The sequence below is a fragment of the Taudactylus pleione genome, unplaced genomic scaffold, assembly GCF_031769625.1.
Source record: "Taudactylus pleione unplaced genomic scaffold, aTauple2 ptg000004l, whole genome shotgun sequence".
NCBI classification, from domain to species: Eukaryota; Metazoa; Chordata; class Amphibia; order Anura; family Myobatrachidae; genus Taudactylus; species Taudactylus pleione.
In genome coordinates, this window is record NW_028284407.1 from 134,151 (window position 1) to 148,343 (window position 14,193).

At 42.7% G+C, this 14,193-nt stretch overlaps 1 protein-coding gene across 1 annotated transcript in view; it reads left to right on the top strand.

Annotated features, from left to right (window-relative positions):
* The first annotated feature begins 535 nt into the window (after nucleotides 1-535).
* PPIG (peptidylprolyl isomerase G) overlaps nucleotides 536-14,193 on the top strand; it is a 49,660-nt gene continuing 36,002 nt past the window's right edge. Inside the window, exons 1-5 of the mRNA XM_088468979.1 lie at nucleotides 536-758; nucleotides 9,079-9,147; nucleotides 9,434-9,508; nucleotides 13,899-14,006; nucleotides 14,094-14,138. Of these exons, the coding sequence (XP_088325105.1) occupies nucleotides 9,087-9,147; nucleotides 9,434-9,508; nucleotides 13,899-14,006; nucleotides 14,094-14,138 (289 nt within the window). The 5' untranslated portion in view covers nucleotides 536-758; nucleotides 9,079-9,086. The remainder of the gene's footprint in view (nucleotides 759-9,078; nucleotides 9,148-9,433; nucleotides 9,509-13,898; nucleotides 14,007-14,093; nucleotides 14,139-14,193) is intronic.

Genomic DNA, 14,193 nt, shown 5'->3' on the forward strand with positions numbered 1-14,193 from the left:
CCACTATTTAGCAGCTAATGAGAGCATTTAAGTACTCCAAATAGCTTCAGCAGGGCTATTCGGGGGCATCTACAATGATCCCCAATGATAGTGTATCTTTTGGGGGGTGTCAGGCTGATTTCCCCAAATCTGACAGCACTTTTTGCAGGTTTGCATTTCGCAAGGTGCAGTTTTTCACCGTTTTCTAATTGAATACGCGGTTAAGTGGGGACGTGCGCGCAATACTTTTCCGCATGGAAAAACGGCGATGACGGCAAAAAGTCCAGCATGCGAAAAGTACAACACCACGTTTCTAACGCCTAAACCCAAATGACTCCTTCCCTGCATAAATACAGATCCCCACATTCATTCACGTCTCCGAGGTGATCTATACAACTGGGCGATAATCATCATTCATACTCATCAGGCTTTCACGTGGGCATGTGCGGCTACCGTTCAGGTCTCACAATCATCACAAGACGATTGCCGAATCATCGATCGGGCTTCTGACATTTATGCGTGCCTGGTCATGTGACCTTATCTCTGAGCGGCCGCCTGCTTCGTAGATGGGAACTGGAATTCGGCGCTCGTCAGCTCATGCCTGCGTGGTCTCCGCGCTCTGTGGCTAACTGGGAGACTGGGCCCGTAGTACGGATGGTGTCCGGTGGCTTCCCGCAATTCTCCTCCAGCGCTGCCTTTCTTGCTCGCTGGGTCACGCTGCAGTGAGTGAGTGAGAGCTGACCGTGCGGCTCCCCGTGGTGTGCACCGTCTGGGCTGAGGTGAGCTAGCAGCCGGGCCTCCCACTCACCCTGGAAGGGTCAGCTCGCCGGGTGTGCATACTGAGCGGCGCCTGCGGGCGGTACTGCGGTGTTAGGCAGCCTGTAGCCTCTGGCAACTACATATGCCAGCATGCTTTGCGCTCCCCTCGCTGCACAGCCTGGCTCCCAGTCCCAGCTCAGGGGCATAAGCGTCACTGCCCCACCGGGGCTCTGTCCTCCTTTACGTCTTGTACACTCAGTATTTGGTACATACCTTTTCGATCCCTGGCTGATCGGGATAAAGTGGGGTGGGCAATAAGCGGCCCTCGTGCTGTTGATGAACTACAAATCCCAGCATGCATTGCAACAGTTTTAGCATGGCCAAGTAGCAAAAGTGTGGCAGGGCATCCTGGGGTGTTTAGTTTTACAACAGCTGGAGGGCTGCTAATTTGCCCACTCCTAAACGCTCCCGATTAGCTGTAAGTTGCCTGCAGCCAGTACACACTGCTAGATATAGTTCAGTGTGTATGGGCTTCTATAGGATCGGGAGGTTTGGCCGAGAAATATGAAACAGCCCATAAAGCTGGGTACACTCTTTTAGAATTGTCGACCCATTCTATCATTATCGCAAGTGTGTGTACGTACCTTCAATCATGTTTTGACAAAAGAAAACTGGTCGACATTGGGTGATTTAGCTGACTATTGTATAGGTGTGTGCGCAGTACTCTTGCAGGAGTGTTATTGCTTATTACGCTCCTGCAACGGTCAGGATTGGGGGGGGGGGGGGCACTGCTCGGGTGATAGGGAGCGTATAACCTCATCAGCTCGGAAAGGTGTACACCCAGCTTTATATAGATATGGTGGCTCAGATCCGTTTTGCATTTGCTTAGTGATACTGCGGGGCATTTGTGTGTCTAACAAAATTGAGTGCCTTGGCAAGCTTCTATGTATACACAAATGGTTCTGTGCCAGCCTGTAAATGTTGGGTGTTTTGCCTAATTATACTTGTTGGTTGTCCACAATAGTGTTACAAATAGAGGGACCAATTCTCTTGCACACGTGGGACTCCCCCGAATATATTTTTTGCTATAGTCTGAATGCCAGGATCGTTCCGATTTATCCTGAGATTTCTTACTGCATAGTCTTGTGTTTCTGTGACAGCATTTTCTATTTCATTGGGGGGAACTGGCATTTTCCGACTAAACTGCCCAGCACGATGCTGTTTCTGCGCCGCTAAGGGCAGAAAACAGGGTCGTGCCAGGAGTTTTGTCGGATTTCTGCTTACACCCCAGGAGGGATGCGAGAAGAATTCCTTAGTCGGGGTTAGCAGCGTGCTGATTTGAATAGCTCCGGGAGCTCGCTCCCCGGCGCTATTCAATTTGCGTTGAATTTAATCAAGCCCATTGATTGCAAAATATGGGTATCTTTTGAGACAAAGGGTAAATGGCATTTTCATCTTGAGGGTGTTCAGTGTCATACACTGAACAACTGTTATCTGGCCGGGGGTTGCTCTCCGCGGTGTCTGCTGCAAGTGTACCGGCAGCCATCTGACTGTCCGTACTCACAGCATGATAGACAGATATATCTGCCATCGGATGTGCAGCACAGCCGACAAGATATGTCTGTGAATGACGTTCACAGACGTATCTCTGGTATATACTGGCCGACTTTACACGATACATTGCTGGATCAATCGGCCAATATATCTGCCAGTGTGGGAACTGTGTTTTTTTTTTTTTTTTTTATTATTATTTAATATAAACATCCAGAAGACCTGTGTGGGCGATTCAATTAAGCGTGATGCTTAATAGCCCCGGAAAGGCTTCCCCAGAGCTTTTTAATTGACCGTGCTGTTAAGTCAGACTACAGGATTACTTCTCACACCCTACTGAGGGGCGAGCAGAAACCAGACTTAAGTGCCGGCCGCGATACTGCATTAACAGCCTCTTGGGTGGCACTTTAGTCGGAGAATGCCGGTTACGTGACCAAGCACCAGCTTAAGGCGCGGTAACTAACATTCTCCGACTTCAGTTGTTCTAGTTGGACTTAACAGCGCAGTCAATAGACTTCGGGAACTCTTTACCGGGGATTTTCAGCATTGCACTGAATTGAATTGCCCCATATGTTAATGGATGTCTCTAATCCTTAAAGTCTCAAAGTTATCATTTATACGTACTTGTGGAAATATATAGAGGAGGTGTAGACAAAAAATAGGAAACCACCAAAATAAAGTTACTTAATGCTTTAAGTCACCATAAACAATGCCAGCACAATCTGTATGTGCTGTAACATTGAGTCCTCCCCATGTCTGTAATTACTCAGGATGGATGTAGCGCCATTGCAGGTAAGATACTGTGTCATTCTAAAAAACATGTGTCTGGAAAATGAAGTGGAGATGATCGCTCAGCACAATGAAGTAGCTTTTACCTTGTTTTGTAAGGAAATTAATGCACCCAAACAGGCTGGAAAAATGTACCATAGACCATTAAAGAACAATCATAACCCATCGCTCACTGTTAGAAATGAGCATTCGTAGTTATAGACTAAGGATTGTAAACTTGGTGAACGATGATTCATCTGACCATCTCTGCCACCTCTATTCTCTGTATAGCCATGGCCAAAGGTTTTAAGAATGACACAAGTATTGGTTTTCACAAAGTTTGCAGCTTCAGTGTTTTTAGACCTTTTTGTCAGATGTTACTATGGTATACTGAAGTAAAATTACAAGAATTTCAGAAGTGTAAAAGGCTTTTATTGACAATTTCATGACGTTTATGCAAAGAGTCAATATTTACAGTGTTGACCCTTCTTTTTCAAGACCTCTGCAATTCAACCTGGCATGCTGTCAATCAACTTCTGGGCCACATACTGACTGATGGCCGCCCATTCTTACCTAATCAATGCTTGGAGTTTGTCAGTATTTGTGGGTTTTTGTTTGTCCACCTGCCTCTTGAGGATTGGCCACAAGTTCTCAATGGAATTAAGGTTTGGGGAGTTTCCTGGCCATTCACCCAAAATTTAGATGTTTTGTTCCCCAAGCCACTTAGTTATCACTTTTACCTTATGGCAAGGTGCTCCATCATGCTGGAAAAGGCATTGTTCGTCACCAAACAGTCTGTTTATTTAAATATTGTATTTCTGTATCAAGGTCAGAAGTAGGTAGTTATCCAATTATTTATAACAGCCTGGAAGATCCAGTTTTTTTATATATGAGAAATAAACAGTCTCTGAGTATTTATAAAATGGCAAATTGGCTGTGATTTTACCAAGGATATTTTTTCTTTAAAGTCTCTGCAGTATATATCATTATCCATCATAGCCATGTGGTTATATAAAAAGGTAAAAATTGCAACTCTTTACCAGAATGTTGAGCCCGCAGTTTCGGGTAATCTTCCAGGAGACTCACCCACTGTTGTCTTTATGGTTCTTGTCGCTCGTTTCTAAGGGATGCAAACATAACACACAGACTGCGGATACCAAAAACAATTATTGTGATGTTGAAATTTTATCTAACAGTGGATGAGAAACTGTATCAATTCACTTGCAAGGTTATAAAATATCAACTAGTTACAAAACTATTCTCACAGTTGGATACTAATGGTGCGTACACGCTAGACGATATGCTCCCTGAGCGATATAGTCTAGTGTGTCCCCGGCAGGGTGTGCTCAATGTCGTTCATGACATTGAGCACACCCGCTTAACGATATCATTAACAATATCGTTCAGCGCCGGGCTCTCTCCCCCATTCCATAACATGCAGCAACCTGACTACATCGTCAGGTTGGCCTGCATGTTAACCCGATGAACGATGATGACGAACGACCCGCGGGAACGCGTTTCGTCGTTATCGTTCATCGTTTGTGTTAAAAATGGACGATAAAGTGGACGACTTAACGATATCGTTATCGTTCTGTCGTCCACTGTAATCGCCCAGTGTGTACACACCATTAGGCAATTCTCTCCTTACCTGTTGCATCAAGGAAACACATTTCCTATGTGAAAAAAAACTGTACATTGATCCAAAGGAGCTGCTAATAGATTCTATGTATGTTTTTAGGTTAAAGTGGTTAAACAATGGGGATTCTATAGAGTTCCATATACAAGTATTGCTTTTACATGTGGTTTATACAGTTTTAATGGGAGTAATATTAGCATTTGAAGAATAAAGTCATTGCTGGCTGGCACTAGGCAATATATGTTGTAAAGAATATATATATTTTTATGCGTATTTATAGGAAGTTAATAACAAATCTATATTAAGAATTGCGGTTTCCAGTGCTCTTTTCTTCTTTTTTTTTGTCATGTGAATTTTGGAGGTTGTGAATAGACCTCCCATATAGAGAGCTGCAGGTTCAGCATTTATTTTTCCTGATCCAAAATAGCAATTTTAAATAAGACTTGAGCCAGGTGTATCCTACTTTGTGTGTGTCAATCCTCCAAAGTCTTTGCCTCATTGTGCGTGAAGATGCACTCACACCTGCCTGCTGCCATTCCTGAGCAAGCTCTGCACTGGTGGTGCCCTGATCCCACAGCTGAATCAACTTTAGGAGACTGCCCTGGTGCTTGCTTGATTTTCTTGGGCGCCCTGAAGCATTCTTCACAACTATTGAACCTCTCTCCTTGAAGTTCTTGATGATCCGATAAATGGTTGATTTAGATGCAATCTTACTAGCAGCAATATCCTTGCTTGTGAAGCTCTTTGTGCAAAGCAATGATGACTGCACGTGTTTCCTTGCAGGTAACCATGGTTAACAGAGGAAGAACAATGATTTCAAGCTCCACCCTTCTTTTAAGGCTTCCAGTCTGTTATTCTTAAGGTGCATACACTCGTAACGATTTTGTAACCAATGATTTTCTGTCAGATTTTCCCTTGAAAAAGTGAACGATTTTTTGAAGTGTAATGAACGATTTTTACAACGATGGACGAAAAATGTTCCTTCCCTTAATGAAAATCGTTATGTTGGACAGTCTGAAATGGACGATGAATGATAGCTACAAATGAGAGCACACTTGAACGATTATCGTTTATCATTATAACTCAGAAACTGAATGATATTTTTTTTAACGATAACAATGTCGTTAACGACAAATCGTTCAAAAAATCGTTACGTGTGTATGCACCTTAAGGCTGGGTGCACACCAAAAGACTTTCTGTCCAACCATCCAACTAGTTGATTGGTTGGAATGAAAATCTGGTAAGGTATGAAAGCAAATGACAATCAACAATTTGCTCCCAAACGCTGGAAAATGGACAAAAACTTGTTTGAACAAATTGTTTGGATCAAACATTTAACAGACTTGTCTGACGACCATTTTCATCTGTTTTCTTGCATTTAGAAGCAAATTGCAGATCATCATTTACTCCCATATGTTACCAGATTTTCATTTCAACCAATTAACTAGTTGGATGGTTGGACAGAAAATCTTTAGGTGTGTACCCAGTCTAAAGGCCCCCATACATCAGCAATTGATTGTGGCAATTCTGCAACTTGCAGATGATTGTATAGAAAAATCTGCAATGTATGGGCTTCACAGATTGCAACCAAAAAGTGATTGGAATTGTTAAATCAGATTGTCCCAACATGTTGGATTTCACAGATCGATTGGGGCTATAGATTGCTAGTGTATGCAGATGATCAGCAGATTTGCAGACTTTTACTAGTAAAATGATGAGCCTTTCAAGATTGCCAGATCTGTGTTTGCTGAAAATGATCTGCAAATCACTGAAAAAGATCTGTAATGTATAGGCACAGATTGCTAAATTAGGATATCCTTACATCAGGCAACAAATCTTCAAACTGTTCAATTGTGGTTTTCAGATTGCTGATGTATTGGGGGCCTTTACTTAATCAGCATGAGAGTGATCTTCAGCCTTATCCTCGTCAACACTCTCACCTGTGTTAATGAGAGAATCACTGACATGTCGTCAGCTGGTCGTTTTGTGGCAGGGCTGAAATGCAGTGGAAATGTTTTTGGGATTAAGGGCCTGATTCAGAGCCACTCGTAAGTGGCAGCTCGTTCGCTCCGAGCGATGTTTGCCCAACTGCGCATACGTACGGAGCGTTATACGCATGCGCGAACCAGTCAGTGCGGTCGAAATTCATGTGCTCGCAAAATAGCGAATGCCTGCTAATTTGAGTGACAGAATGAGGCGTTTGTGGGTGGTAACAGGGGAAGGTGCTTGAAAACGGGGAGTGGAAAACCGTTCGCAGGCGTGCTTAAAGGTCAAAACGGGCGTTTTAAGGGAGTGCATAATTAATCCAGCAGCGTCATTGACCACGTCATTTGGTTTTTTTTAACTCAGAACTGCTCGCTAAATAGTGGTTGAAAAAACCAACCACAAGAATAGCGAGCAGTTCATACGCTGGTCGATGTACTCGATTAATCTAATAGCGGACATGACGTATGGTGCGAGCGGCCAGGGGGCGTATTTTTCAAATTAACGTTCGCATGTTTTGCTCGCTCGTTCAGACAAATAGCGAGCGGCTCTGAATGAGGGCCTAAGTTCATTGTCATGGCAAAAAGGGACTTTGCAATTCATCTGATCACTCTTCATGACATTCTGGAGTATATGCAAATTGCCATCATAAAAACTGAAGCAGCAGACTTTTTGAAAACCAATACTTGTCATTCTCAAAACTTTTGGCCATGGCTATAGTCCATAGTCTGCTCACTTGCCAGGTGTGATGAGTGCTTTATGTAATGCAATCTGAATAATTTCCTGCTCCGTGGAGCTCTTTGGACTGCTTTGTTTTTATGTGCCATAGATTTGCAGTTGTTTGCCTTTAAGCACTTTGAGCTGAAGCACAGATAACAAATTCCAGGAGTATCTGCTTTCACCCACTGTTTCCCAATGCTGCTGATCTATTCACCGATGAAGTTCATGTTACCATCACCTTAGACCAGGGGTGGACAATAAGCGGTCCTCCAGCTGTTGGAAAACTACACATCCCATCATGCTCTGTCACAGTTTTGTTAATTGGCCATGCTAAAACTGTTTCAGGGCATGCTGGTATGTGTAGTTAACAGTAGCTGGAGGGACGCTTATCGCCAACCCCTGCCTCAGACACTTCTGCTCTTGGTCATTGAGCTCCTTACAAAGACACTGCAACAATTACTCCTCAGCGTTGCAGAAGTTACAGCAGTGCTAGCCATAATTCTAGGCAACCAGGGCAAACCCTGACCACACTGATATGTCTGCTATTTAATTTAATGGATGTACCACATCACATTTCTATATTTATATTAAGCAGGGCTCAGTGCACATAATCCATCTCCTCACCTCCTGTGGTCCGTATTCAATTTGGAGCGAAAACCCGTTATCGGTGATACTTTATCGCTAATGACGTCATTTTCGCTATTCTCACTTATTCCCCGTATTCAATTTGGATGACTTTTCGTGGGTGCGGAGAGTCAGATGTTCAAACCCAGCGAAAAAGTATCCCTATTGAATAAGTGGTGAGAGCAAGTGCAGAATTGGGGTGCAGACTTCTAAAAACCACCGTGCACCCCTTAGACAGGCCCCTAATGGTATTCGGTGTTAAAAAAAATACCGCAGGACACCTCAAAAAAGGTACTTTCATTTTGTGGGCGAAAAAAGAGTTGGGGGACTAACTTTTAAACTAGCGAAATAGACTCCAGGGGGGTCCCCAAATATGCCCCAGGTGTTTTTTGGATTGCAGGTGCTTGCGGAAGGTGGATTTTTCACGATTTATACAAGTTCACTTTCTCCACTTAAAAATATGCTTACACCCATTTTCAGGTCCCCACTTTTTTTTTTTTGCTCCGCGAGAATACTGGGTTGGATATTTATATAGTGGTAATTTATATAGTGTCTTTGATTGCGTATGTCTTTATGTAATAAGTGGATTTTTATATTGTATAATATTTGTATATATTAACAGGGTTAATTACATTTCGTGTTGACACTCAGCGCAGTGTCATCTATTTTGGCATAAATCCTCTTATTCTCTTTCGATACATTCCAGCAAAAACTTCTTGGTACCGCTATCCCAATGCCCAAGTTAGGAAGCTGATAATCTGTCCTCTCCTAGCTATTGGTAAACAGGGATTTGAGTGGAACTTTGTGAGGTTCCCTCACTGTGTGGGGTTTAATCCCCATCTTCTCTGTCACTGTTCCGTTCACCCCAAAATATTTAAAGGAAATACATCTTATGTTAAGCCCATTTTATCCTTGTAAATTTGAATTGACTTCCCCTTTTAATATAAGAAAATATGGGTATCAATAATTTTTACCTACGATGACATTAGTGACATGTAAAATAGATAACTGGGCTGCTGCAGTAGTTTCCCTCTAAATATATATTCTGTTTCTTACAGAGGAAATCATGGGGGTGAAAGTCCAGCGTCCACGTTGTTTTTTTGACATAACGATTAACAATGTCCCAGGTAAGTCTGTGTTGGAGAAAATCAGGTAGCATTCATACTCCATTTATCCAGTTTATTAAAGCAACTTGATTGTATCGTATTGCCATCTATGACTGGTGCTTTCTTTATTCTTATTCCCCCCTCCCTTTACTCATCATGTAAACCATTTATTTCATATTAATGATAAAGTTCTTATTTTCTTATGAACATGCTTTTGACTTTTAATTAAATTCTTGGTCAATGAGTTGACTTAGTTTAAATAGGTTGAGTTGACAAAATGGCAATGTTTCTATATCTTTTCTTCTAGCTGGAAGAGTTGTCTTTGAACTTTTTACAGATGTTTGTCCAAAAACTTGTGAGAATTTCCGTGGTCTCTGTACAGGTTGGTTATTTGTCTGTTGTGTATTTAATCATTTTATGCTTGAAAATGTTGCAAAACAATAACATACCCATGCTTTCTTTCCAGTGTTGTACAGTAACTATAAACCAGGCCTGGCCAACCTGTGACTCTCCAGTTGTTGTGAAACTACACGTCTCGGCATTCCCTAATAGAAAAACTGTGGCAGGGCATCTTGGGACTTGTAGTTTCACAACAGCTGGACAGCCACAGGTTGGCCAGGCCTGCTTTGTGGCCAGTCCAGTCCAGTACAGACAGTATATGTGCAGCCTTTTGGTTCTAACTTTTCACCTTTAATGACTTGCTTGACCTTTTAATATTTTATGTTGTATCTGCCATTATGCTGCTGTTATGCACTGTCCAGCCAGCCAATCGACTTTTTCAGCAGTGGCAGAAGTCCACATAGTGCAAATATTATTTTGCTACATTTAAAATGATAAATGTAGAAATATTCACAGAAGTGAGAAGAAATACTGGCAATTGAGTGTAAATGGTTTCCTTCAGTTCCATAAGCTGCTCGGCGTGAACCTCATGTGATCTGCATTGAACAAACATGGGGGGGCAATCCAATTAGCCATGAGGGGTGCGAGTCGGATGCATTTTGCTGTTGCCACGACGTTCAAACGTGGGCACCGCACCAGTCGTGACCCTCTTTCAGGCTGAACTCGCTCAATTTTGTACACAACCCTACGGGGCTGCGCACAATTTTGAGCGAGTTCAGACAGCCGTCAATTGCGGCCGCAACGACTTGCACCCGCGTGCGCATCGCATATAATTGGATTGACCCCATAGTGTTGCAATAAGGGAGACTGGGATGAACCTCCGATTTCAGAGCGGTGCATATTTTCTTTTCCTTTAATTGTCTGAACAGTACAGTGGTTCTTTTGATAAGTGGGTAGTGTAACAGATGGTCATAGTACAGGAAACTAGGAAAGCCAGGTATATCTCTCCGTTATGTTATGTTTCTGTAATCGATTGTATAGTGCAGACCAAGGATAGGTGAGGAGTGCTAAAGTAATGTTGGTACATCAAGGTCAGTGCATATCCATAATGGGCGCATTTTGGTTTAGGAGGGGAGCAACACACACTCTGCACCCAGAGATTCGCCAATATTTATGCAGTTACCCCTTGCCCTATTCAATCTCATAACGGCATGGCAATCTTTCAAGCTTTGTATTCAGAAAGATGATGTCGCAAAGCAAAGGCCCTCTTTCCGATTATGGCCCGTATTCAATTTGAGCCGAGCCACGTTAACTGAACTTGGCCCGGACTTAACGCTGACTTCGCCTGTTTTCCAGGCGTTAAAGTATCACGCACGTATCCCTGTATACAATATGAAAGGCGAAAACTGGACCCGGCGATACTTGGATCGGCGGTAAAAAAAACTGGAATTTTCGGGAAATAATCCTAGGACCCCCCCTAAAAATGTCCAGACATGGGGATCACTATGGGTACCCCCGTTTTTGGCTGCAAAAGAAAGTTGGGTTTTTAAATGGCCGCGGCAGGTATTTTTTTGTTTTTTTTTCCCGACTTTGAAGAAGTGATGCAGAAGAGCATTTAGCTTATTTTTTTCATTTTTAAAAATGGTCCCATCAAATTTGGGGTACATGAAAATGGGTACTAGCACATTTTTAAGTCCCAAAACGCATTTTTTTTTTTTTTTTTTTAAATTCTGCAAAAATGCACCTGCCATGGCTATTTGAAACCCCGACTTCCTTCAGTAGTTAAAAATGGGGGTACCCATAGTGATCCCCCATGTCTACACATCTTTAGGGGGGTCACCGGCTTGCGCTGACCGATTTGGGGTGCTAATGCTTTGGATCTGGAGCCCGGTGATTGGGTCTCCGGGCTGTGGCATTACACCCCGGTCGGTTGGGTCTGGTGCTGGTCTTAAATATAGGGGTATCCCCACGTTTTTTTTTTACCACCCCTATATTTAAACCAGAAGTGGTCCCTGCAGCTTTGGGTTGGTTTCTAAAATACGGTGGAACCCTACACTTTTTGTTCCCCATATTTTTAGAAACCACCACTGGCTGGCAAGCCTGGGGCTGGTTTGGCTTTTGGGGGGGGACCTTTGTACATTTTTACCCCGTTTTTTTACAGGTTAAACAAAACGGGAATTTTCAGGAAATATTCTAGGGACCCCCCTAAAGCAGTGTAGACATAGGGGAGGACAAAGGGTACCCCCATTTTTAACTCCTGAAGGATGTCGGGGTTTCTAATAGCCGCGGCAGGTGCATAAATGCGGCTTTGAATAAGGTGATGCAGAAGAGCATTTAGAAGTTTTTTTGTTTGTTTTTTTAGGGCAAAACAACTATGGCCATCAAATTTGGGGTACTTGAAAATGAGGTTCAGCATATTTTAAATTTGCTAAAGTGACTTAAAAAAATCGTGAAAAACAAGCCCTGCCGCAAACACCTGCAATCAAAAAAATACTTGGGGTCCCCCCCCCCCAGAGTCAAGTTCGCTATTTAAGTTTGTACCCCAACTTTTTTTTTTTGCCCCCTGTTTCAAAGTCAATTTTTGGGGTGTCCTTAATTTTTTTATTTTTTTTTGGACACCGATTACCGTTGGGGGACTCTCTGAAGGCTGCACGGTGGTTCCCGAAATGTTGCACCCCAAAACCCTAATTCTGCACTTCTTAACGCCTGCCATTCATAGGCGATACTTTACCGCCTATTACATTGCATTGCCTTAACGCCTAGGTGGAAAGTCTTTCAAATTGAATACGGGGTAAAACAGGCGATAATGACGTCATCAGCGGTAAATTACCGTGAATCCGGACTTAACGCCTCAAATTGAATACCCTATGCTTTCAGAAACATGGCACCGCATAGGGCTTTCCTGTCCTCTGTGTATGCATAAAATGTCAAAATACATAGCTGGGAAGATTGCTAGAATGTGAGGAGGAGGGGGGGGGGGGGGGCGGCACCTGCATGGGACCCAGCCATCCCTGGGTTCCGCCAGCGCACATATGGGGAGGGAATCCCAGTGCACACAGGCCCCTTTTGTCTTCAAAATACCTTGTAAGGGTGAGGATTAGCAACATTGTGCATTAGTTGCTGGATAGTACATGATTTCACTGTCCTGTATTATCCAGTATTTCATTTATTTAATTATCCTACTGACGTGTACGCCTCCACAGTAACTAATACGTAAGTGATGTATTACTTGTTTTGTGTTCATTTTTTATTGGCGTTAAATTATTCCTATCTTTGGGGAGCGATTCAATTCAGAGTGAGGTTAATAGAGCCGGGAAGTTGGTCCCGAAGCTATTCATCTCAGCTCGCAGTTTAATCCGACTACAACAAATTAAGTTAGAGAATCCTGGTTCTCTCGAATTAACCTGGGTGTTTAGTGGAGATTACCGTCATTCTCTGACTAAAGTGTCGGCTGCGAGGCTGAAAGCACCGCACTACGCTTGCAAACTGCCTTGCAGCCGGGAACTTTAGTAGGATTACTGCTCTTACCCTGAGGAGGGTGCAAGAAGAAATCCTATAGTCGACCTAACGGCGTGCTGAATTGAATAGATCTGAGAACTTTTTCCAAGCGCTGTCAACAGTGCTCTGAATTGAATTTCCCCCTTAGAGGGAGATTTATCAAACGTTCTAAAGTGGTCAAGTGAAGGTATTGCCCATGGCAACCAGTTAGCTTAATTCTATCATTTTAAAGACTTTACTAGAGAATTGATAGCCAGAATCTGATTAGTTCCTATGGTAAACACTTGCACTTGTCCTCTTTAGAGTATTATATCTCCCCCTTAACATTTTAAGGACTATTTCAGTCCAAAGAAGAGTGTGGCAAAATAATATAATATGTCATTATAAAATTACCCTACGCTGCTACCGTCACCCACTACACTGAAAGATAATCATCCTACTGTCATAGTTTACATGTATTCTACTGTGTCATGACCTAAACTACTATTTAAATCTTAATGAAATCATGTGTTGCACAGATTTAATTACCTTAAGGTTCAAATTGCAGTCTAAATAGAAAGCATATAAGGCATAAATTTGCCATTTATGAAGGAGTCTGGGTCATACGGTAGTTAAATAGAGTAGTCCAAAGGTTTAGCGTGCTGACTCCACAGCCCTGTTCCCTACACCTCCCTGCCTTCCTAGATGCAGGATGTCATTAGTGCAAGCATAGTGTAAATCTGCATAGGCATGTGTGTGCACCCACTTTTATGGGCTTCTTAGAGCCATTTCATGTTTCGCTGACTAGCATAGTACTCCCTCTGCATCAGACACGAAAGGGTATCTACCACCACCCCGCCCCGGGAAAGGAGAACATGCCTCTTCTAATGTATGGTCAGTGTAAATTGTTGACAAATGCTGATGTTTGCTAATGTGCCCTATGTTTTCTCACTTAGGTGAAAAAGGCATTGGAAAAAGCACACAAAAGCCGCTGCATTACAAAAACTGCTTGTTTCATAGAGTGGTGAAAGATTTTATGATCCAGGGAGGGGATTTTAGTGAAGGTATGCATTACTTTTTCTGTTTTGGGATGTCCTGTTTTATGGCAAAACTACATTTTGTATTCTATATTTCTATTTTTGCTTTTTCAGGAAATGGAAGAGGTGGGGAATCTATATATGGAGGATTTTTTGAAGGTAAGAAAAATAATTCAAAGTTTGAGTACATTTTTGGGAGTTGTGCACAGACAAA